Here is a 26,344-nt window from a genome sequence, read left to right on the forward strand (position 1 = left end):
ATGTGCTACATTGCAAAACAATGGTGAATCTTTGCTGTGAGTGGGTACAAATTATAGCAGAAAGCAGTGTTGTGTCATTGTTGTTTTGTTTCACAGAGAACTGCGCTATTTGCGGAATATTTCGCATCTCAGCCCACTGCCTCACCTGCCTCCAGGGGCTGTGCTCAGACTGTGACAGACTGAATCACTCCTACCCTGAGAGAGCCAACCACCATCGAACAGCTGTCACGTCATCAACTTCATCCAAAAACAGGAGCAATGAAGGGTCAGGATAAGCAGTTCTTGGCAAAATGTACTTTGTCTTACAAGGGTGCAGTAATCCTCAGAATTTACAACTATATATGTGTGTGTGTATATATATATATATATATATATATATATACAGTGGGGCAAAAAAGTATTTAGTCAGCCACCGATTGTGCAAGTTCCCCCACTTAAAATGATGACAGAGGTCAGTAATTTGCACCAGAGGTACACTTCAACTGTGAGAGACAGAATGTGAAAAAAAAATCCATGAATCCACATGGTAGGATTTGTAAAGAATTTATTCGTAAATCAGGGTGGAAAACAAGTATTTGGTCACCTCAAACAAGGAAAATCTCTGGCTCTCACAGACCTGTAACGTCTTCTGTAAGAAGCTTTTCTGTCCCCCACTCGTTACCTGTATGAATGGCACCTGTTTGAACTCATCATCTGTATAAAAGACACCTGTCCACAGCCTCGAAGAGTCAGACTCCAAACTCCGCCATGGCCAAGACCAAAGAGCTTTCGAAGGACACCAGGAAAAGTATTGTAGACCTGCACCAGACTGGGAAGAGTGAATCTACAATAGGCAAGCAGCTTGGTGTGAAAAAAATCAACTGTGGGAGCAATCATCAGAAAATGGAAGACATACAAGACCACTGATAATCTCCCTCGATCTGGGGCTCCACGCAAGATCTCATCCCGTGGGGTCAAAATGATCATGAGAACGGTGAGCAAAGATCCCAGAACCACACGGGGGGACCTGGTGAATGACCTGCAGAGAGCTGGGACCAAAGTAACAAAGGTCACCATCAGTAACACACTACAACGGCAGGGAATCAAATCCCGCAGTGCCAGACGTGTTCCGCTGCTGAAGCCAGTGCATGTCCAGGCCCGTCTGAAGTTTGCCAGAGAGCACATGGATGATACAGCAGAGGATTGGGAGAATGTCATGTGGTCAGATGAAACCAAAGTAGAACTTTTTGGTATAAACTCAACTCGTCGTGTTTGGAGGAAGAAGAATACTGAGTTGCATCCCAAGAACACCATACCTACTGTGAAGCATGGGGGTGGAAACATCATGCTATGGGGCTGTTTTTCTGCCAAGGGGACAGGACGACTGATCCGTGTTAAGGACAGAATGAATGGGGCCATGTATCGTGAGATTTTGAGCCAAAACCTCCTTCCATCAGTGAGAACTTTGAAGATGAAACGAGGCTGGGTCTTCCAACATGACAATGATCCAAAACACACCGCCCGGGCAACAAAGGAGTGGCTCCGTAAGAAGCATTTGAAGGTCCTGGAGTGGCCTAGCCAGTCTCCAGACCTCAACCCCATAGAAAATCTGTGGCGGGAGTTGAAAGTCCGTGTTGCTCGGCGACAGCCCCAAAACATCACTGCTCTCGAGAAGATCTGCATGGAGGAATGGGCCAAAATACCAGCTACTGTGTGTGCAAACCTGGTAAAGACCTATAGTAAACGTTTGACCTCTGTTATTGCCAACAAAGGTTATGTTACAAAGTATTGAGTTGTATTTTTGTTATCGACCAAATACTTATTTTCCACCCTGATTTACGAATAAATTCTTTACAAATCCTACCATGTGGATTCATGGATTTTTTTTTCACATTCTGTCTCTCACAGTTGAAGTGTACCTCTGGTGCAAATTACTGACCTCTGTCATCATTTTAAGTGGGGGAACTTGCACAATCGGTGGCTGACTAAATACTTTTTTGCCCCACTGTATATATATATATATATATATATATATATATATATATATATATATATATATATATATATATATATATATATATGTCGCGGTTCGAATTTTGAGGAAGAGACATACGACTGAAAGTCCATAGTGGGTCAACACAAATTATTTTATTAAAACACATATATGTGGTGAAGATAGGCTCTGCAAAACATCAAGCTCCATCTCCCCTTACAATAGGTGGGTGTAATATTTATACTTGTGTCTGTGAAGGTTCTCAGTCATCCAGGTCATCGTAGTCAAAGGAGCTTGCAAAGAAAAGCGTCTGGACTTCTTTAAGTTGCTTGAAGACGTTTCACCTCTCATCCGAGAAGCTTCTTCAGTTCTAAGGTCAAATGGTGGAGAGTCCCAGATATAAACCTAGTGGGAGTTTCCCCCCACAGAGGGACAAAAGGACCCCCTGATGATCCTCTAATCGCCTGAGCCAAGGTGTGAAACTGGGTGTGGGTCCCAATCAGCCAGAGTTTCGGGTGTGTTCATTGTGAAACCTGGCCCCACCTTATCATGCGAATTCCTGAGGTCAGATGGTCCAGGATGTGAGTGGGCGTTAAGGCGTCTGGGAAGGGATCTCAAAACTGGATTATAGATGGCAGAGAGTTGGTGTCGTAAACCCCCGCCTCTGTTCAAAGATGGTCGCTCACAGTGGACATAGATGGCTTCTTTCACTCCTCTTTCAAACCATCTGTCCTCTCTGTCCAAAATGTGAACATTGGCATCCTCGAAAGAGTGTCCTTTATCCTTAAGATGCAGATGGACTGCTGAGTCTTGTCCTGTGGAGGTGATTTATACTTATGATGACCAGTACCTCGCGTCACTAAAACAGAACAGTTCCTCTTTCAGTTCCTCCAGATGCATCCTGTTATTCTACTTGTCCAGACTTATTCTACTTGTCCAGACTTAAACAACACTTGCAGTCAGTTTACCCAGACAGGCTATGTGTCTGTGTCGTTAATCTAAGTGCACGACCCCCCTCTACGTCATCTGTGACCAGGCAAACTCCAGTGCAGCCTGCTGAATGCACACAGGCAATATGTAGTAAATTATACTGTAAACATGTAGGCAACCTTTCAATAGCTGAACTTTGCTCCACTGATCGGCCAGACATTGCGCTGCCCGTAGCTTCAAACCATTAATTAACTTGACCGAGCTTCAACCCTTTAATTATGCAATATATGTATAACATGATTACAGTTGCCCCTGCAATGAAAGATTATTATGTGCTTATGCTAACACCTGAAATACAGACTTTACTATAACCTCACCAGTTTCAATAAATGTGTCCATGAAATGACAATAATGATAAATCATAAATGATGCAACAGCAATAATAAGGATATATATATATATATATATATATATATATATATATATATATATATATATATATATATATATACACATACATATATACGACTATTGCTGGTTTAACTTTTTTCATCTTAAACTAGATCTTTTTACTTTTCAAGTTCTTCCACCTGGCGTTGCCTTCACTGCACTAAAGTCAACTCTATCCAGGATGTGCTCTGTGACGAGTGTGAGCAGCCTCGCTTGGAACCCCTCGGCTCTAAAGAAGAGGAATGTCAGCCTGCTACTATCATCGGTCTGTTATCCTTTGGTGTATCTCAGGCTCTAGCAATAGCATGTTGTTATCTTTTATTTTTCTGGGTTTTTTTCCTCAACATAGAAACTGATGGCTGGCACAGTGCTGCACTGTTTCCAAATGACATGGAGCTTCTTGGTTTGAACCATAGCCCGGCCAATAGTCAATATATTAGTAACTGCATAGAGGAAACCTCCTTCAACCATGTTACCAGTGTTATTATAACATAGTTTTTGTCCACCAGGGTGCGCTCTGCAGCCTCCCTGCTGGCAGTTCTGATCCGAGTTGTCGGGCAGAACATAAACAAGTAATCTACGACTTGTTGAAGCAGGAAAACGCCATTATTATTATTATACTATGTTGTCATTATCTTAGTTAGTATTCATAAAGAACATAAAATATTCATAAAAACTACACATAAGATCTACATGTAGATCTGTTTATGTTTAGTGTGTATTAAAAACCTCCATTATTTGTCGTGATCATTTTTTTCCTTTGTAACAGAGTAATTCTCACAAAGGCTTCTGTAAGAATTTTGTTGTAAAGCTCAGTTTGAGTAATAACGTTTGTCGCTGTTTTTTTAGAGTGGCAGTGTAAGAGCTGCACTATGGTGAATGCAGCCAGTAGTATTCTGTGTGAGGTTTGTGAACGACCTCGTTTGGCGACGCGACCTCCAGTGACCCCGTCGCACCCACCCATAACCCCACCCAGACCTCCAGCACCAGTATTGGGGATGCCCGGTGACCCTGACAGTCAGGTTAGGTGTGTGAGTGTGGTCACATTTCTGCGCTCATCCTGCTAGCTATCTGTTGCTAATAACATTTCATTACAGCGATTAGAGCATGCTGTAATTATTAAAGGTACTGCGCTGCAGTGGTTTAAGTCACATCTGTTTAAGGATTCATTTTTTTATAGTGCCAAATCACAACAGCAGTTGCCTAGAGGCTCTTTATGTTGGCCAAGACCCTACAATAATAGAAAGAAAGCCAGAAAATCACATGACATGATGAGGACTCCAATTTATTCATCAAATATCAAACCACCAACCTTGCGATCAGTAGATGACCTGCTGTACCTCCTGAGCTACAGCCACCCCAGTATGCCAGTATGAAGTGCCACATGCTCATACTGTAGACAGGAGCTTCCCTACAGGGGCCCCACCCAGGCCCCATAGTGGGGCTTCCAGGCAGGCCCCACATTTCATGCCTGTACCGAGACCTACACTACAGTACAATAATTTACATGTACAGAGGTGAGTGATCACTGTCAGGTTTACGGTTGTAATTTTGAGGCTTTAATAGTGTGAGTTAGATATGATTATCGTTCCTGATCATAACTCTTCATCAGCCGTTTAATGCTGTGGCTGTTCACCGCATACATGCCAACCCTCCCGATTTTTCTGGGAGAATCCTGAATATCAGTGCCCCTCCCAAAAATTTCCCCAAGCCACCATTCCTCCCGATTTTCCACCGGGACAACAAAATTAAAAAACCATATCCCAGATTTCATAGTGCGGTCCAGCCAATTCCAATTCCGATTTCCAACAATGGCGGCAGCGACTTAGTTTCAATATTACTCTTGTTACTCTTTCTGGGTCATAAAATAAACTTTTAACATATTTTCAGGCGAGAATGTAGCTGAGTAAACTTCAAATATCTGAGCCGGAGAGAACAGCGAACTCCCAGCACATCGTTTTCAGACCCCCCGCGGTCTACTCAGGTTAAACATGATATATAAGTCACTTAAGATAACTTAAAATTATTTTTAACTTATTTAAGTTATTTTCTCCGTTAAATAAACACTGTAAAATTCATGTTTTTTATATATATATATATATACACGCCCCCCTCCCCAATGTCTCCCTAATTCTGAGGTCTCAAGGTTGGCAAGTATGGTTCACCGTGGTTAGTGACTCTCTTCCTGTAACTCTGCTCCAGTGGGTGTGTCAGTTCTGCACATATCTGAACTACTCTCCGGCTATGGTGTGTGAGATGTGTGACCTGGCTCGCCCAGAGCCTGCACCGCTGCCAGTGAAGCTCCGCCCTCCCTCTCCTGTTAGACGTGTCCCTGCTCTGCCGATCAAACCGAAGGAACCTGCTCCTGAAGATCTGGACTCCTGGAGGCAGAATTTGATAAAGGAGGAGGGGCTAAAGCTGATTCAACTAATCAGAGCAAGTCACCGTACTGTCATTATATCTGCATACAGAATTCTTTTCATGTCTTAACTAGAGATGGCACGATACCACTTTTTTATGTCCGATACCGATATCATAAATTTGAATATCTGCCGATATCGATATGAATCCGATATAGTGTATTTTTTAATCAATAAAACTGTTTTTTTAATATCTTGCTGCTTTTTGTATAAGTTCATACTCAAGTTAAAAAAAAAAACACACTAAAGCTATTCTGTTAAACCTGTATGTAAAAAATACACTGCACCCAAAATATTTCATAGTTCAGCAAAACTGATCAATCTAATAAACTTAAACCTGCTCCATCCTCCCTATTCTGGTATTTTGAAGAGTACTTAGCAGAAATATTAAGCAACCTAACTAATAGGGTTGCAAACTCCCAGCAAAAAAAAAAAAAAAAAAAAATAGGGAACCACCCCCACCTCATAATGCTTAATTGGTGTAAACAACTATAATTTGATGCAGTTTAAAAAAAAAAATACACAGAAATCAATTATTTTTCAAGAACAATTAAATAGATTCAACATCTTTCTTTAACAGAACTGCAGACTGCACAGATGGTATCTTTCCAAAGGAAAAAGTACTATAGCTTACTAGGGTATATTAGACTTAATAGTTACTATATACAGTAATAGACTTCTATACATTTTACATCAGATTAAAACTTTGGGTGTAAGATTCGGATAATTATTTATTAAAAGCTCGACATTTTAAATGAGAATAAGAAAGAAAAGTATGTCTTTGTGCCCCCTTTTCCCTGTTAATGCCCTATCGGCCCCCCTGGCTAAACTTTGCTAGATCCGCCCCTGCACAGTTACCAGCGTCAGCTGTAGAAAAAGATCCTCGAGTAGAAAGTAATAATAAATAAATTCTAACAACAGCTGATCAAGCTAAAACGTGCTGCTGTTGTTCAGCCGCTGGTTTCCTCTTTCTGGCGCAAAGTGAACAATAAACAAACAAGAGAGACGGACTCGCGACAGAAAAGCCGATCAGCTGATCATTGATCAGTTTCGATTGAAGTAGCAGCAGGAGAGAGAGAGGCAGTCGCTCCATATATTGGTTGTTAAACTTAACGCTGGAATGCTTTACAAACACTCAGAGATGAACTTACACACTTGCTTTACTTCTCTCTGGGATCACTTCCTCGGAGATGAAATGCCGGATTGCTAGCGAGGCTGCAAATACACACAGCCGCTCTATCACGTGACCCGTTCTGCTGCGATGTGCTATGGTTATGAGCCGAGTTACGCCATGTCGCAAGTTTTGTGAGGTGCTTTTTTGATATTTAATGGATCGGATTACACTTTTTTATTTTTCTCCGATATCCGATCCAGTAATTTAGGTCAGTATCGGACCGATACCGATACGTAATATCGGATCGGTCCATCTCTAGTCTTAACACAAGTTCGTTTGATCTTCATGTCTGTGTCAGCATGGGGAGAAGAAAGGAGTGAGTCCAGAGGAAGTATACACAAGCATGAGGGTAGCTGGGGACAGCAACATCCTGCCCTGCAAGTGGTTAAAGACTGAACTTCCCCTGCTTTTAGACCAGATCAGGATGTTGGTGGCGACATCGTCCTTTCAGTCATTTTCAGATAAGACCTCAACTGAAGACAAAGTCAGTAACCTCCTGTTAAACCTGACAAATCACTCTGACTATAGTTCTGTGTTTTCTGAAAGTGAAACTGTCCTGCTACACAGAATAACATAACACAGGATCTCACCAAGGAGGCTGGCAAAGTGGTAGATCTTGCAGAAACAGAAAGTGTGATCCAGCTTTCCAGAGCAGAAGCTAAACAAGCCTGGCTTACAGCAGGGGGTGACACAGAGAGAGCTGCCAGACAAGCTCTGAGAGACCGACTCGCCAAGGTGATGTTTGGTCAAACGTTTAGCATTGTTCCCTGATATTTCATGACTCCACCCTCTGTGTAGACATTCAATTGTATTTCTTCATTCTATCCTATCAGTTAAAGGAGCTGTGTGCACTCGGCTTTAGTGATGAAAGTCACTGTCATGAGGTTTTACGGCAGAGTGGTGGTGAGGTAAGAGGAGCCTTGGCGTTGCTACAACGACCACTTCTGGAGCCCTTCCACAAACGCATCTGGAGTGAGAAACCTGAGCCTCCTGTCGATATCCACCATCCTGACAAGCAGGTAAAACCACAGCCGTGTGATGTCACTCACTGGTTTACGCTGGGGCCAGTTTAAAGCCCAGATCTTTAGTTTATGGCCACACCGGGGATTTTTATTTTGGAATTTGTAGGTTTTTTTCAAATGGGTCATCCTCATTTCTTTATATTTTGCTTCCAAGGAGTCGGGATTTCTTGGCATTTTTTAAAGTGGTCATTGTCTTTCTGAAGGCCATTTAAAGGTTTTCTTTGGACATTGCTGTTATTTCGCTCATTTTCAGTCCTGTCCTTGTTCTTGACCATTTTCAGTGTTAAGGTCCAGTTCAGTTCACTTTCATTTATATAGCTCCAAATCACAACAACATTTGCCTCAAGGTGCTTTATATTGTTAGCCAAAGACCCTACAGTAATACAGAGAAAACCCTCTATGAGTAGTGGTTGGTGACAGTGGGAAGGAAAAACTCTACAGCGTTATTTTTGTGTCTCTATTGTGAGTGCATGTATAAAAAAAATGCAAGTGCAAATGTTGTATTTTGAGGAGAAAATGATTTTCAGTGCAGAAAAGTCGATTCGAGTGAACAAAATTAATTTCTGTGTTTGCTATTATCCACACACACACAATAACAGCCCCTCTCGCTCAGATCTCTGCTCTGTGTGCTCACAGACATCTGCAGACCGGCTCTCGGTGTGTCACTCTCACTCTCAAATAGTGACGTGCGAATCATGAACGAATCGTTCAATACTTGAGAATCACTTTACTGACTCGTGAATCATGATTCACAAGCTCCTCCCGGTGGGACATGCCTGGAACACCTCACCCAGATGCCCGAACCACCTCAGCTGGCTCCTTTCGATGTGGAGCAGCAGCTGCTCTACTCTGAGCCCCTCCCGGATGGCCGAACTTCTCACCCTATCTCTAAGGGAGAGGCCAGCCACCCTTCGGAGGAAGCTCATTTCTGCCGCTTGTATCCACGATCTCGTTCTTTCGGTCACTACCCACAGCTCGTGGCCATAGGTGAGGGTAGGGACGTAGATCGACCGGTAAATTGAGAGCTTCGCTTTTACACTCAGCTCCCTCTTCACCACGACGGACCGGTGCAGCATCCGCATTACTGCAGCTGCAGCCCCAATCCGTCTGTCGATCTCCGGCTCCCTTCTCCCATCACTCGCGAACAAGACCCCGAGATACTTGAACTCCTCCGCTTGGGGCAGAAACTCATCCCCGACCCGGAGTGGGCACTCCACCCTTTTCCGGCTGAGAACCATGGCCTCAGATTTGGAGGCGCTGATCCTCATTCCCGCTGCTTCACACTCGGCTGTGAACCGTTCCAGTGCGAGCTGGAGGCCCTCACCCGATGAAGCCAACAGAACCACATCATCCGCAAAAATCAGAGATGAGATTCTGAGGCCACCAAAGCGAAAGCCCTCCGCCACTTGGCTGCGCCTAGAAATCCTGTCCATAAAAATTATGAACAGAACCGGAGACAAAGGGCAGCCCTGGCGGAGCCCATCACCCACCGGGAACGAGTCCGACTTATTGCCGGCAATGCGAACCAAGCTCTTGTAACGGTTGTATAGGGATCGAATGGCCCGTAGCAATGGGCCAGACACCCCATACTCCCGCAACACCTCACACAGGACACCCCGAGGGACACAGTCGAATGCCTTCTCCAAGTCCACAAAACACATGTAGACTGGTTGGGCAAACTCCCATGCACCCTCAAGTATCCTCGAGAGGATAAAGAGCTGGTCCAGTGTTCTGCGACCAGGACGAAAACCGCATTGTTCCTCCTGTATCCGAGGTTCGACTAGCGGACGAACTCTCCTTTCCAGCACCCTGGCATAGACTTTCCCAGGGAGGCTGAGGAGTGTGATCCCCCTGTAGTTGGAACACACCCTCCGGTCCCCCTTCTTAAAGATGGGGACCACCACCCCGGTCTGCCAGTCCACAGGTACTACCCCTGATCTCCACGCAACATTGCAGAGGCGTGTCAACCAGGACAGCTCTACAACGTCCAGAGCCTTCAGGAACTCGGGGCGGACCTCATCAACACCAGGGGCTCTGCCACCAAAGAGTTATTTAACTGCCTCAGTGACCTCGCCCCCGGAAATTGGCGGGTCATTCCCCTCATCCCCAGACTCTGCTTCCTCTTCGGAAGACGTGTCAGTGGGATTAAGGAGGTCCTCGAAGTATTCCTTCCACCGCCTGACAATTTTCTCAGTCGATGTCAGCAGCGCTCCGCCAGCACTATACACAGTGCAGGTAGAGCAACCTGACGGTTTGCCAGAATCTCTTCGAGGCAGTCCGAAAGTCTTTTTCCATGGCCTCTCCGAACTCCTCCCACACCCGAGTTTTTGCTTCAGCCACTGCCCGAGCCGCATTCCGCTTGGCCTGTCGATACCTGTCGGCTGCCTCCGGAGTCCCACAGGCTAACCAAGCCCGATAGGACTCCTTCTTCAGCCTGGTGGCTCCCTTCACCTCTGGTGTCCACCATTTGGTTCGGGGATTACCACCACGGCAGGCACCAACCACCTTGCGGCCGCAGCTCAATGCAGCAGCTTCGGCAATGGAGACGCTGAACATGGTCCATTCGGACTCAATGTCCCCAGTCTCCCTCGGAATGCTGTTGAAGCTCTGCCGGAGGTGTGCGTTGAAGATCTCACGGACTGGGGCCTCTGCTAGACGTTCCCAGCACACCCTCACTACGCGTTTAGGTGCACCAGGTCTGTCCAGCGTCCTCCCCCGCCACCTGATCCAACTCACCACCAGGTGGTGATCAGTTGACAGCTCAGCCCCTCTCTTTACCCGAGTGTCCAGAACATATGGTCGCAGGTCTGGTGATACGATTACAAAATCGATCATCGACCTACGGCCTAGAGCGTCCTGGTGCCACATGCACTTATGGACACTCTTATGTTCGAACAGGGTGTTCGTTATGGCCAAACTGTGATTAGCACAGAAGTCCAATAACAAAGCACCGCTCGGGTTCAGATCAGGGAGGCCGTTCCTCCCAATCACGCCCCTCCAGGTCTCGCTGTCGTTACCCACGTGAGCATTGAAGTCTCCCAGCAGGACAACAGAGTCTCCAGGTGGAGCACCCTCCAGCACCCCCCCCCCCCAGGGACTCTAAGAAGGCTGGGTACTCCGAACTCGGAGCATAAGCGCAGATGACAGTCAGGACCTGTTCCCCGACCCTAAGGTGCAGGGAACAAACCCTCTCGTCCACCGGGAAAAACCCCAACGTACCGGCAGCAAGCCGAGGAGATATTAGAATACCCACCCCAGCCCGCCGCCTCTCACCAGGGGCAACTCCAGACTGAGACAGAGTCCAGCCCCTCTCTAGGAGACTGGTTCCAGAGCCCAAGCCATGCGTAGAGGTGAGCCCGACTATATCTAGCCGGTACCTCTCAACCTCACGCACTAACTCAGGCTCCTTCCCCACCAGAGAGGTGACATTCCATGTCCCTATTGCCAGTCTTGGCAGCCGGGGGTCAGTCCGCCAGGGCCTCCGCTCCTGGCCGCCACCCGGCACACAATGCACCCGACCCCTATGGCGCGCCTCCTGCGGGTGGTGGGCCTGCGGGAGGATGGGCCCATGTCTCCTCTTCGGGCTGTGCCCGGCCGGGCCCCATGGACTAAGGCCCGGCCACCAGACGCTCGCCCTCGGGCACCCTCCCCGGGCCTGGCTCCAGGGCGGGGCCCCGGTAACCCTATCCCGGGCAGGTTAAACTGTTCCCTCGATATTCTTTTCATAAGGGTCTTCTGAATCGCTCTTTGTCTGGTCCCTCACCCAGGACCAATTTGCCATGGGAGACCCTACCAGGGGGCAAAAGCCCCCAGACAACATAGCCCCTGGGATCCCTGGGACACACAAACCCCTCCACCACGATAAGGTAGCGATTCAAGGAGGAGATAATTTTATTTTAAAATATAGAATTTTTTAAGACCATTGTTGGCTTTAATCTAGTTTAAACCAAACCACTCCACTGGATTTAGCTGGATCAGTCAGCTGAGACTGAAGAAGTCATTTGGATGAGTAACAAATTATTTCTCCCACTGAAAACGCTACGTCCAGATGAACAAAATCCACTTTTGGGGATTAGTTATTTAAGACTCCAGATTTAACAGGAAGCCAGTGAAGAGAAGCCTTCAGGCTTCTCTTCACAGAAATGAGGAGTGACTTGCAACTGTTACACAGTACTTTACAAAGACACCATGTTTGGCATTACTGGTAGAAAATGTGAAGTCTATTTTAACATGATTTTATTGTTTTTTCAGCGTGTATGTCGGTGGCTTCTAGCAGTCTACGATCTACCCAGCTGGGGTCGCTGTGAGCTGGCACTGTCGCTTCTTCTGGAGCACAGCGCCCCCTATTCCCTAGAAGATGTGGTGCAGGCAGTGCAAGAGTCCCACGACAGGGAATTTATCAAGCGAGTGCTCGCCAAAGAATGTCCCATCTGCCTCTCGGTTTTCCCTCACAGCAAAGTTAGGGTTACTTGACAGATGCTTTTGAGTCACTAAATAATTTTCTGAATGATTTCCATTTCTTGATTTTCTACTTCCTCCCACCTCCCCTTCTCAGATGCAGTCTCTCACGTCGTGTCAGTGCTCTGTGTGCTGTGGTTGTTTTCAGCAGCACTTTACCATCGCTGTAAGGGACAAACACATCAGAGACATGGTGTGTCCAGTCTGTTGGGAGCCTGACATCAATGACCCCGAACACCTCAACAGCTACTTCTCCACCCTGGACATCCAGGTAGGAAGCAAATAAACCGGGAAAGGAATGAGAATGTCTCTCCTCTCTCTGACTGCTACATTGTCATCTTGTCAACCACAACTATAAAGCCTGCCATCACTTACAGTTCAGTAAAACAATGAACTGCATTTTTTTGTTTTTTCTTTGCTCAGTTGTTGTTTCGCTGCAGAGCTTTTCTAAAATGGATTAAATGTCTTGATGTTATATTAATGAGCAGAACATTGGCTTCACTCTGTTAGCTGTTAGCTGAGCAGGGTACGATTTAGTGTCTCTACTTCTTTGAGTTTATTTCCAATCCAATATTTTGGACAATGTACAAAATATACAAGAGGTTAATGTACCAACATTCTTGTACACAAACGTTTGGTTGCCAGAAAATTCAGTTGACAAACAACATCTAACTTTGCTGTTTGGGTTGAAAATGAATTACAGGCTGCTGAGCAGCAGTTTCAAAATGCTGTTTCCTGCAAGTTTTGGAGGGACTGATTATGTTTTTTCTCCTGTTTAACAGTAAAACATATTTTCATTCCTTTCTCAGATTATTATTTATGTCATCGATTATAGTTCTGCCCATAAAATATCAAAAACCTGAACATGTACACGACATGTATCTTTAGTTATTGCAATATTGTTTTTCTAGGCTTACTAATTATACAGAACTTTAATTTTTATTCCGATTTTTTTACATTCATGAGAGTAATATTGTAAGAGAGGGGTAGTAATCACTTTCATTTTGGTCATATCATTATGTCCTAATGCAGTGCATGTCCAGGTCAGTCTGTGGAACACCTGTGTTAGAGTTAGTGCGTTACAATCAGTGTTGAGGTCTGGAATCTTTATATTTCTATTACTGGAGACAAAGGGTGAAATGAAGTATTAATATTATATTAATACCTGTGATTGTGACTGTCAGCACCAGTTTTTATTCACAGTGGTGTGAGAAGGTGTTTGCCTCATTCCTGAGGTCCTATTTTTTGTATGTTTGTCACACTGAAATATTTCAGATCATCATACAAATTTAAATATTAGACAAAGATGACACAAGTAAACACAAAATGAGGGTGTTAGTATTATTGTTATGATAATAATAATAATTATTATTATTATTATTGTGGCCCTGTGTGGAAAAAGTGATTAAAAATTAAAAGCACTTTAAGAAATCTCTTAAATAAGACTTAAACAGGACCAGACATCCTGCTGTGATCCAAGGAAATTCAGGAACAAATGAGAACATAAGTAATTGATATCTCTTGTATAAAAAATAAGTATAAAAACATAGAAATGGTGAAAACATGGAACAGTGGTGAACCTTTCCAGGAGTGGCCGGCTGACCAAAGTTACACCAGGACTGACTCAATAGGAACATAAAGGCTCGTCTCAGTTTTGCCAGAAAACATCTTGATGATTGATGAATATTCTCCGGACTGACAAGACAAAACTTTAACTTTTTGGAAAGTGTGATGTGCCATTTCATCTGGAGTGAAAGTAGCACAGCATTTCAGAAAAGGAACATTACACCAACAGTAAAATATGGTGGTGGTAGTGTGATGGTCTGGGGCTGCCTCAGGACCTGAAGACTTGTTGTGGTAAATGGAACCATGAACTCTGCTGTCTACCAAAACATCCTGGAGGAAAATGTCCAGCCATCTGTTCATGACCTCAAGCTGAAGTGCACTTCTGTTCTGCAGCAGGACAATGATCCGAAACACACCAGCAAGTCCACCTCAGAGTCGCTGAAGAAAAACAAAATGAAGACTTTGGAGTCACTGTTCTGATCTGAACATGATTGCGATGCCATGGCACGACCTTAAAAAGGTTCAATCTCAAAAACCTTCCAGTTTGGCTGAATTACAACAATTTTGCAAAGACAAGTGGGCCGAAATTCCTCCACAGCGCTGTTAACGACTCATGCCAGTTATGTTATGTGTGGCTGTGTTCAGACAGGAATAGGACCCAAGGTGCAGACTCCGGAGACAGTCGTGAACTCAAAACAGCTTTAATGTAAAACTCAAAATATAACATAACTGGAAAAAATCAAACTAAACTTAAACCAGAGGACTGACAGAACACACAGCAAAATAAACGGTAAATCGCGACACAGACACCGAGAAACACAGGGCTTAAATACACAGAGGGAGCAATCTGGGAATGAATAACAGGAGGGAAACACAGCTGGGGCAAATCAGGCCTAACGAGACAAGGGGAAGCAAAACCAGATACATTAACCTCAGACAAGGACCTTCAAAATAAAACAGGAAACATGACACAAACTGAACTAAAGACACAGACTCGCACGCACTGCAACAGAGGGAACAGAGACGTGGGACCAGGGCAGACACAGACACTGACTGGACACGGGGATATAGCAACTAAGGATACACAGAGACGCCAACTAGACAAGGGGATACAGCTGACAGGGGAGACAGAGCAACTAGAGAAGACAGACATAAACCATAAGACAGAACTCAAAGAAAGCAAGACTAGAAATAATAAATAATATAATAAACTCAAAAACCCTGGGACAACGACCCAGGCATCCTAACAACTTATTTGAAACTCCTGATTGCAGTTTTTGCCTCAACCAGTTATTAGGGGGCAAGAGTTTTTTCACCCACCGCCGTATGTCTGGATTTTTTTCCTCTTAATAAGAAACACATCACTTAGAAACGGCATTTTGTCTTTACTTGTGTTATTTTGTTAAAGGTGTTCATATTTAAGAGTGACAAACATACAACGCATTGTTTGCAGTATGAGTAAAACCTGGGAAAGAGTGACCGACACCATACTTGGTGAAGATCTTCCAGAGATCTTCTACTCTGTACAAATATTTTTACAGGAAGAACAGGACTAGTCGTGACAGGTAAATCAGTCTTTACATGTACATTCTGTGAAGTTAACGTTCTAAAACTTGGTCTTCACAGCTGCGAGAGTGTCTAGAGCCAGAAGTCTACGAGCTTTTTCACAAGAAGCTGACAGAGCAGGCTTTAATCAAGGACCCCAAATTTCTCTGGTGCTGTCACGTGAGTACAGGATCAATATTTGCAACAAAATCTCAATGAACAAATTACTTAATGTAATTACTTAATTTCTATTTAAAAGTGATGCAAGTTTGAGTACACGTTTTTGGATTATTGATGCTTCACATGTGTTAAAGATTCAATTTTCTTTATATGAAACAATAGTGCAGTAAGTAGTTTTGCAAACTTTGAAATTGAATTGGTGACCAGTGAAGAGCTCACTTTTCCCAGATGGAAGCTATAGTCTTTAAGTCTGACGTCATTAGCCGTGCCTGGGCCCAAACTCTGCTGCAGGTTCATAGGTCAAATGATCACTGCGGCATCACTGAGAGTTGAAAAATTGTCTAAATTCTTCCATCTGTAATAAAATGATCAGCGTTCTGCTCTACCAGGTGTAACAATTGAGTTTAACATCCAGGCATCCATGAAAACGGAATTTATGACATTTGACAGAGTTAGAAGTTAGCAGGAAGTTAGCTCGCTAGCTTCCATCTAAATACAATATAGCATGTCCTGACTGAGGGAGTTCAGAAACAAATTCAAACGTACAGCTCTGTTATCACTTCCAACATAAATGAAGACAGAAAACTAAACAGCAGTGACGTTTGTAGGGTTACTGAAGTTTGGCTAGCTGGTACATGATGATGTGCTACGTGATCACTAGCGACACAGCTATTTTAGCATGACATAAACACAGTGAAGCTGGAGGATGAACACTAACTTCAGAGTCCGTGACACAGATGCAAAACAGACCCCAACACTCCCATCACAATGGCTCACAGGGAGAAGGTTCTATATGTAACTCCAGTGCTGGGAAAAATATTTACCTCTTCCCCAATTTCACTGCTGTACTAGACATGACAGGGTTAAAAATGAGAAGGAAAGCAGGTGAGAAACAAAGTCACTGATGTCTGTCAGTCTGGAACAGGGTACAGAACCATTTCAGAGGCACTGGGACTCCAGTAAACCATAATGAGAGCCAATGGACTATGTGCACGTTAGCATATGCTACTTCCGGTGCGGAAACTCCTGTGGGGAGCTTTGTTTCCGGTGTCCTATTCGCGCCTGGTTTACGGTCCAAAACAAGTTTAGCAAATGAATGAATCAAGCGGCGATTTACATTTCTATAGATGTCTCGGGCATTTACCCAATATATCTGTAAATGATGTTCATCGACTTGTTGATATTTTTTCCTGCGCCTCAGAGCAAAAGAGAAAAGGGATTCAAATGTTATATTTCTCAGCTGTCCCTCGTTTATCGCGGGTGTTATGTTCTAAAAATAACCAGGATAGGTGAAATCAAGTAGCCGATTTTATTTTTTGACGGTGCAAAACGTTTGGTGGACATCGTGGACATACAGTACTGCACTTCAGAGTCACACTGCTAGCGATCGATGCAGCGATTCTGTACTGTACAGGAGAGACGTCACGGAGGAGATCGTCTGCAGCGATCAGGACGCAGGACACAATGTGACGTAAAAAAAAACGTGCAAACTTGCACTAAAAAATCTGCGAAACAGCGAGGTGAAAGGTGAACCGCGTTATAGCGAGGGACCACTGTAATTTTGAAGGCAAGTCACAACATACCCTTCGTACATACTAATGTATAGAAACCGTTACCAGCAATCATTCATTTTTTGTGTGGCTTTTTTCACGGTTTGTTAATATGCTGTGTAGGTGTGTACTTGACTAGCTGATCTCGACATTATGGGGGAAACATCTGGTTTGACTATTCTTCACCTGTAGTTTGAATGCTGAACATTTGCCTGTTTAAATCATAAGACCAGTCACGATACAGAGATGTGCTTCTGAATGTGGACGATGTGTCTTCTGCTGCAGTGATGCAGTTCTGCTTGTGTTGAGTGATGTAAACAACTGATCGATCTAAACGCTTTAAACATCAAAACTGATCATTAGATTTTGTATAACACAACAGCGGTGAGTGTTCCCACCTCTGCTCTTTGTAACTTAACGCAATCTTTCCGTTTTCGAGTTTTGGACATGGTTTTGGAGGATATCTTCGCAGTAGCGATTGACCGCAAAGTAAAGCTACCGGAAATATACAACCCCACATCCGGTCTCAAACCAGGAAGTTAGCATTTTCTCGTGCACAGGGTCAGTATCTACAAATGAAGAAAAATGTTCCTATTTGGCATAACCTTTAAAAATGCTCACACACCCCAATGTGGCTGAATTAAAACAATTCTGCAAAGAGTGGGACAAAATTCTTCCTCAACAATATGACTGACTCATTGCCAGTTATTAGTTCAGCAATTTATTTTGAAAAGGCTGTAATGAATGAATTAATCTTACCCTGTGTTCTTGCTTGCAGAGTGCTTGGTAACTACATGAGAGTCTGTGCACTCTGTGTCATGGAGCTTTCAAGATCCATTGAAATGATTTAATTAAAAACACCTTTTTACTTAAACAACTCAACCGAATACAAGAAGTCATTTTCATGGACTATGATTGCGTTATAGTGTTATTGTACAATGAAATTTCTATCTTGTCCTCTCCTTTCCCTTCTCGTGTTTGTTCTCCTCAGTGCTCATATGGATTCATCTATGATGGAGACCAGTTGAAGGTCACCTGTTTTCAATGTCGAAACAGTTTCTGTGCTCACTGTAAAAAGCCTGTAAGTTTCTCTTTGTGTATTCTTGTTTTCTTACCACTTTATGTTTGGTTTCACTTTTTCTGCAGAGCTGCAGTCTTATCCATTTGTTAAGCCATAAAAATATGACATTCCAAGCACATCTGCTCTTCACAACTCTTTTAAGAACCTTAACATTAAAGTTATGTCCTAAATAGTCCAAAAATACGAAACTGAAGGAATCATTACATTTCCCCCTCATAGTGGGGAAAACATAATAACAGTGTGCGATATGGGGGGGGGGCTGGTATGAATAAAGAAAGAAAAAAGAATGCTTGGGCCTTGCTAGCATAATGGACGGGTTTTGACGGGGCTGAAGCATCATCAAATTTGCTTCCAAGCCAAAGACTATAAAATATGATAAAGCATATCTCGCCTTTGGCTTCACCTGCACAGCGGTGGGTGATGAGGAGAGGCAGCAGTGTGTCGTCTGTCTTAAAGTGCAAGCTTGTGACAGTTTAAAGCTCCTGAGTCAACAGTCTTAGAATCTTTAAACTCAGAGTTCATTGTCTCCGGCTTGATGTGAGAAAACTTGGTCACATGGACGACATTCACATGGCTGCTAGTGGAATTATTGCCTAGGGGTACGTTTCCAGTGTCAAGATCAGTAACACATACAATGTTATTCGTCATGTCACAGAAAACCAAAGTAGACTGCACTTCAATCTCAGCTTTGGGAACATTAGCTTCATGGGGTGTGGCTGAGGGAGCAACACCTGAAACAGAACCTTGTCCTTTTAAGCCATTAACGTGGCTTCTGCTGCCCTTGGCTGCCCTCGCTGTGGAGCTAAACACAGTTTCTTCTGACTCATAACATGACTTCGACAGAGTGTCGCTCAGGGAAAAAGTCAGGTCAGCTAACACAGTTTGCTCATCTCCCACAGCATCCAGAACACAGTCCAGGTTATCCATAGACCCTCTAGCATGAGTCATGACTGTCTCAGGCCGAGCATGTTCAGACACACAATACACCTTCTTGGCTAACGTGCCCATGTACTCACTGTTTATCAGTTCGCCACCTGGTCTCAGGTCCTGGACTGAATTATTCCTGGCAGAGGTGGAAACAGGTGCCCTGCCCTCACGGAATGGAGGTGGGTTAATTACTGGGTCTAAGTTCCCATGCCTAGAATTCACAGTGGCGTCCTCACCAACTAGAGTGGGTTCATGGTCACAATTCTCAGACGCATTCAACTGGGAGTCAAAAGGCTCAGTTATATAAGCCACACAGGAAACAGTCTCTGGTTTCTCTAAATCATTAACATGGTATCGAATTTCCTTATCTGCTCCCTCAGAACAGGTAGACACAGCCCTGCCATCCTCGCTACATGACACTGGCAGGGTTTCTGTTGGCGCTTGTACGGCCACATGAAGAGCTTCTACATCAAAATTCCTGGAAACCCCACTTAATGGTTCACGCTCAGTGTTGCTCACATTTCCAGCAACAAGAATGCCCCCAGACTCATCATCAGTGATTGAGTGGTGGTTAACACAGGTCACACATGGAAACGCTAAACATTCATGTTGAGACACTCTACAACCCTTGGGGGGCCTCTCTAGCTGTTTAATTTCAGTCTTGCTGCTCGTAGTGTTACTATCAGCTGGTCCATTTACAGTCTCTTTAGTCTTGGCCGGTAAAACAGATATTTGCACGGACTCTGGCTCTTTGATACGATCGCCTCTCTTATGGCTGAGCCCGCAAGGCAGCAGTTCAGTAGTGGGCATAATCTCGCCCATGGAAAAGACACGTGGAGCAAAAGCACAGTCACTCACCTCCATGTCGGAAGGGGCACGAGATGAAACGAGACCCTCCCCAACCTCCAGCTGCCGAGCGGCGCCACGGTGACGTCGCCGTCGCCTCTTCCCTGAAGGCGACGCGGTGACGGAAGCTCCGGTTGCAGGGGAAGTGAAAGGGGGCAGGCCCTGGCAGCTCCGCGGGCCCCCAAGAGCCAGGCGCGTTCCCCGAAAGACTTGCTCATAGTCGGGGGTCAGCCACGGCTTCCACCGGAGCTTCTCCTCCAGCTCCGCGAGAACCACCTGCTCCCGTTCAGCAACGTCCTGGGCAGTGATTTGTGGGGACATCTCCTCAGAGCCGAAAATCACTGCTGACGCGGACTCGGAGGCGACCTCGGCCAGCGGTTCCAGCCCAGGCGACTGCTCTGACGACACCCCGGACTCTGGCTGCGCTGACGTGCGGCGGCGACGAGGGCGCCGCTTCCTCCTAGCAACGGCTGTTGACACAACATTGATAGCCGTGACGGCTGGCTCCTCGTCCTCCGACCACATCCGTGCCAGAAAGGAGGCTGGAGAAGCGAAGTCCGAACGAAACGGCGAGGGTGAGCGGCTCGTGTACGAAGGAATGGATGGTAGCGACCCCAGGTTGCGCCCGAGTCTCAGTGAGCCAACCTTAATCACCCCGGAGCCGCAAGATGGTGGAGGCGGTGATGGGGAAGTTGCGTGACAGCGGAACGGTGGTGACGCAGCCCGTGCGCTGGGCGCCTGCTCCTGAGGATGGGGTTGGAGGATGGTGCGGAGGTAATCAGAAATCAGGGGGGGTAGCGCCTCCCATAGCCAGGGGAACACGGTTACGCTCACCCGCAATGGGTGAAGCAACTCCTCCGTATCCTCCTCCCCGGAACGCTGCATCCACTGACAGCATAGCGCTTCCACTGCCTGAACGACCTCCCTTCTCTGTGTCGCTGGGTCCATACTGGTCGCGTCGTACTGTCACAGGCCACCGGGGCAGACCGTGTGGAGTGAGTGGAGGACCCAAGAGCAAACAGAGGTGAGGACACAAAAACCGGACTTAACAGAAGGCGAGCCTTTATTTAGGGCCGAAAACTTAAGGAACAAGGCAGCAAAGCAACTGAGGGAAAACCTGAACATAGACTGGGAAAACTATGGCTAAACAAAGTACAAACTAGGACTAGTTAAGGCTGGGAAACTATGACAAGGGGTAGGGGAGATAACACAGACGACGCGACACAGACTGTAAGAAACACAGAGACTAAATACACATGAGGGATGATCAGGGGAAGTGGCCACACATGGGAACGCAGCTGACACACATGAACTTAACGACAGGACAGGAGGAGTGAGCTGAATACACAGACAGTGAATGCAGGCCTTCAAAGTAAAACAGGAAACATGAGACATGAACCGGGGAGACGTAGTACAGGGGGAGGTGACATAACTGACAGCATGAACTTGACAGTACAAGACACACAGACATAAACACACGAAGGGCAAGGGAGACGTAATGCAAGGGTGACATAATTACAAAAAGGGCTGGACTACCTTAAAGAACCTAAGCAAACAATAAACATCAAAATAGGTTAAGCATAACACACTGGGTCACACGACCCAGGACCATGACAAAAGCCTAACAAGCTAAGATGCCACTTGGAGACAAAACATCCAGAGCACAAAGACAAGTCAGCTGACCTTTTCAGACAAAAACTGCTCAACAGTGTCTCTTTACTAAAGCTGCATCTGTGCTGGCAATGCTCAGCTCAGCTCCTATAAAGTTGCCTACCGAGCACTGTGTGAAAAACCGCACACAGTTACGGAGGAATTAATACTGTTTGCTGATAACGTATGTCAGATTCATTGATGAAGATGCTGAGGGAGGAATTGCTTTTCTGCAAACAAGTTCCTGCCAGAGCCAGCGCAGAGAAACTGTTCAAAAACATCGAGGACTGTGTGGGGATCTGCACAGACGGCTGTGGCTGGGAAGCCAGGAGGGCTGCAAGTGTTAATCGAACACGTCTCCCCCAATGTGCAGCGGACGCACTGTAAGATACACCGCGAAGCACTAGTGTCTAAACAGCTGAGTCCTGAGCTGAATGACATAATGAGTGATGTCGTCGCCACAGTCAACTGCATCAAAACACGACCTGTGAAAGCCTGGATTTTCTCCTCACTGTGTGAAGAAACGGGCTCCGGCCACAGCTCTGCATCACAGTGAGTTCCACCTGCTGTTACGTGGGACGGTGCCGTCCACGCTCTTTGAACTTCGAGAGGAGGTCTGCATGTTTTTGAATGAAGAGGGCAGTGATCTTACCAACAGATTTAACTGTAACAACGTTTTCATGAAACGGGCATACCTCAGTGACATGTTCCTGAAACTCAATGAACTGAATGTGCAGATGCAGGGCACAAACGCTCAGCTCCCACATCTGGCAGATAAACTCACATCACTTGTCAGAAAACTTGAGATGTGGCAGCAGCGAGTGAAAGATGGAAATGTGGACTCATCTGAGAATTTGAAATCATTTACTGAGACAACAAGCTGCAGAGTGATCTCATGCACGACGTCTGATTCAAAGACCCTGGCTGTACCACTATACTTACTCCCCCCCTTCCTTCTTTCACCTAATGGTATGATCCCAGTCTGTCTAGGAATGTAATGGGCAGCACGGTGTGCCCATCAAAATAAAGTCTCACCCCTGCCTCCAGGCTGTTAATAAGTGACACGTGGTGGGATGTATATATAATTATATTATGGGCTAGATGGGGCTCATAAGTTTGACACCCCTGGGCTAATATTTTATTTTGTGAAGTAGTCCTCGTAGACTTGTGCTTGTGTGCAATCCAAGCCTTTATAAATATTATAAATGTTTCTAATTTAAAAGAAAATGAAATATTATGTGATTATAAATATCTTTCTATGTAACTGTTACAATAGTAATTCATTTTTATATGCTCTGTTCTGTACTCATTGGTAAACATTGTTTGTGTGCAGTGGGAGTCTCAGCATGCTGGTCTGTCCTGTGAACAGTTCCAGTCCTGGAAAAGAGAGAATGATCCAGAATATCAGAGACAGGGCCTGGCTGGATACCTCAGAGACAACGGCATCAGTAAGTACACACATATGAACACACACAAACTCTGATTAGTTGTGTAAACGTAACCCATGGAGTCCTCTTCACTAAAGTCCTGTGATGCATGGGCAGCCAAGTTTGTGAATGTGATAACTTGAAAATGAGGCAAGACAATTCTGGTTACCTCAACCTTAAGGTTAAGGGCAGAGGTCAAGTTTTCTAAAAATTTGCTGCTGGTTCACCTGACACGACACAACACGGGGGCGGTCAGCTTGTTGCGTTTGTGTTTCCAGTTATTTCAGCTGTCACTTCCAGTCCTCTGACTGGACTGTCCTTAACCTCTTAAGCATACATGCCTAACCCTAAATGCGATCTCCTCGCTTTTGCCCCCGTATCTGGGGGTGTTGGTACTTAAGAGGTCAAGATTAGGGGTGCAACGATACTCGTATCGATATTGAACTGTTCGATGCAGTGCTTTCGGTTCGGTACGCATATGTATCGAACAATACAAAATGTTTAATTTATTTTATCAACTTTTCTTCTGACGATGCTGTCTGTGTTGAGAGCTCAGTGGATCTGCGTTCGACTTATCCGCCTAGGCTGCACTGTCGAGCGCAGATCCACTGAGCACAGCGCAAGCTAGCAAGACAGAAGCTAAGCTCGTAGCAACATAGCAAACTGAACCTCCCCCACCCTCATTCAGATCTGGCGTTTGGAACTAATTTGGTCTTCATGTGAAGCATGACCCTGAAGGTCAAAAGTAAAACAGTATGTTGGATGTGCCATGCAATGCTCAATTACATGGGTGGGAACTAGTGCGTTAGCGCAGTTAGCTCGTTAACGTGTTGGCCGTCCAGCCCCACGCACGGGGCGATCCGCGGTAGCTCGTTAACGGAGATTTGCCGTGTTGTGGCGTTAACGTCATTTCAGATTAACGCTGACAGCACTAGTGGGAACACAACGAATATGACTGCACATTTACTCCGACATCACCCTAGTGCAAAGACAAGTGGAAGCAGACAAAAACAACAAGCACGCATGCTACAAACTTTACCCGAGTCATTTAGACAGCCGTTAGCACAGGATTCTCCTTATGGGGACCTGATATGTTTAATATGCTGCTGAGAATATAGCCCAGAAGAAGCGTATAGTACAGCTTTTATTTTGGAAAGAGCCATTTCTCTGTAATAAACTCTCTTTTCCAAAGATGAGTGATTTCTCGATCTTAGATTTATTTTTTTTATTACTTTGTTGTTTCAGCAACATTAAATTTAAAAACTGTACTTTTGAGTTAAAATATATATTTATAATTTTAATAAATTACAAATTAAAAAGGCATGAACATTTTTTTTTTGTATTGAAAAAAATATCGAACCATGACACCAAAGTATCGAACCGAACCGAACCGTGAAGTTTGTGTATCGTTGCACCCCTAGTTAAAATATGTAGTATGCTGGGACCACTGCATACTACATATCTTAAGGAAAGGGGAGGCATAATTAACCAACTGGCCAGAGCTGAGGCAGTCGAGGTGGTAGTGGCATCTGACAAGGATGACTCCTCGTGGCATGTCTCAGTGGGGCCCCAGGGCAAACTCAGGACACAATGGAGAGATTATATCTCTCGGGTGGCCTGGGAACACTTTGGTGTGTAAAATGGATGGATGGATGGGAGCTACATTACCCAGCCTCCCACCCCTGAACCCACTGAACTAAGCCAGAAATCATAGCCCCCACCCCCCAAGATTCAGGCATGAGCTAACAGCAGGTTTGACTCCATGCTTTTTGCCCTTGTACCTAATTTCAACGGGCACTATGGCTGCACACACGGGATCTAAACCCACTCTTTCTCCAACAACGCCCAGAGTCAAACCAGAGTTTGGTAGACCAAGGTCTGCATGCAGCCTGAGTCCACCATAGCCTGGTGTACAGCCCTTTGGTGCCTTACTGGAACGTTGTACGTCACTCCCAGGCCAGGGGAAGGTGCTGGGAGGCCAGTGACACGGAAAACCTGTCCCACCTCCATCAGTGGGCACTCCGTGTGGATGCCCGCACCAGCACTCCTGCCCTGTCGTCTGTGTGACTTCCTGTGAGATGGGTCCAGTGCCTGTAGCTCCCAGGACCTGCAGAGGGGAAGCAGAGGAGAACAGGTCAGTAGGGAGTTTCTGTGGGGCGCAACAGTTGGTGGTGCTGGAGGAGAGCCGAGGATTCTTCTCCTCGGGGCCGGCACAGGCAGATTCCCCACCGACGACTGTATCCACCCAGGGTCCTCCATCCACCGTAGTAGTTGGTTGTCCACCAAAGTCACTGCTGCATCAAGGCTCCCTGGCCGATGGCCGAGGACCCATTCTGCTGTCTTCTCAATGAGTTGGTTCTTGACGACAAACTCCAGCAGCCACCTTTTCCTCCTTCCCAGGGTTTGACTGCAGCTACCTGGCTGCCATGACACGGAGCCTCCAAGCGTAGGCAAACGTGTGATCCTTTGCCTCCATCTGACAGCCCTTGAACCGGCGGCGGTGATCTTGTGGAGCAGATGTTCCCAAACTCTCCCCACGAGGGCAACAGCAGGCTCAGCATTGCTGTCTGGGCCTCCCCAGAGGGCAGGGGAGAGACCCGCAGCCCTGACTCTGCCCTCAGTCACTGCCATGGCTCTACGTAGCTTTGACACACCTCACAGCGATGCCTGGACTGGCTGCACATGCTGTGGGTCCAACATCTCTCATCATGTAGTTGATAGCGCCACTATGGCAAGCTTTGTGCTGCTGGTTAACACAACACAACACAGGGGTGGTCACAAACACTTCTTTTGCTGTATCTTTTGTGTTTCCGGGCTGGCTGCAGTGCAGCCACAAACGAAACCCTGCTACCACACTCAGCTCAAGTCTTTCAAATTGATGCCATGTGTGAACTTCAGTGTTTAGTCCTGGCTTCTGCCAGTAATTTTTCTGATAAAAGTGGAAAACAAGAGCAAACTTTAACGTTTTATCATTAAAGCATCATAACTACTATATGATGACATGAGCCTGTCACGGTGGCGCATCATTGTGATGTCATAGGATGTTGTATTGAAAAAATAAAATGCAGTTTCATATGATATTCATTTGTTTTCACTCATCGTGAAGTTTGTTTCATCCATGGCCAAAAAAACCCACCATGAGAAGC

At 45.5% G+C, this 26,344-nt stretch overlaps 1 protein-coding gene across 4 annotated transcripts in view; it reads left to right on the forward strand.

Annotated features, from left to right (window-relative positions):
• The window catches only part of rnf31 (ring finger protein 31), a 58,717-nt gene that overhangs the window by 20,144 nt on the left and 12,229 nt on the right, over positions 1–26,344 (forward strand). For all 4 annotated transcript variants that reach the window (XR_015126188.1, XR_015126187.1, XM_086272852.1 and 1 more), the window contains exons 7-18: positions 97–265; positions 3,484–3,617; positions 4,202–4,374; positions 5,555–5,788; positions 7,245–7,430; positions 7,514–7,681; positions 7,780–7,965; positions 12,220–12,426; positions 12,524–12,697; positions 15,619–15,717; positions 18,259–18,348; positions 23,105–23,219. Coding sequence is in view for 2 of the 4 variants with exons in the window: in XM_086272852.1 (XP_086128978.1) it covers positions 97–265; positions 3,484–3,617; positions 4,202–4,374; positions 5,555–5,788; positions 7,245–7,430; positions 7,514–7,681; positions 7,780–7,965; positions 12,220–12,426; positions 12,524–12,697; positions 15,619–15,717; positions 18,259–18,348; positions 23,105–23,219 (1,935 nt within the window). In the remaining 2 variants the exon portion in view is untranslated. The remainder of the gene's footprint in view (positions 1–96; positions 266–3,483; positions 3,618–4,201; positions 4,375–5,554; positions 5,789–7,244; positions 7,431–7,513; positions 7,682–7,779; positions 7,966–12,219; positions 12,427–12,523; positions 12,698–15,618; positions 15,718–18,258; positions 18,349–23,104; positions 23,220–26,344) is intronic.

This window comes from Aulonocara sp. 'chitande type north' Nkhata Bay, linkage group LG18 (genome assembly GCF_057382095.1).
Source record: "Aulonocara sp. 'chitande type north' Nkhata Bay isolate Kocher_YH1m ecotype deep benthic linkage group LG18, A_spYH_male_GT1.1, whole genome shotgun sequence".
In the NCBI taxonomy this organism is placed as follows: Eukaryota; Metazoa; Chordata; class Actinopteri; order Cichliformes; family Cichlidae; genus Aulonocara; species Aulonocara sp. 'chitande type north' Nkhata Bay.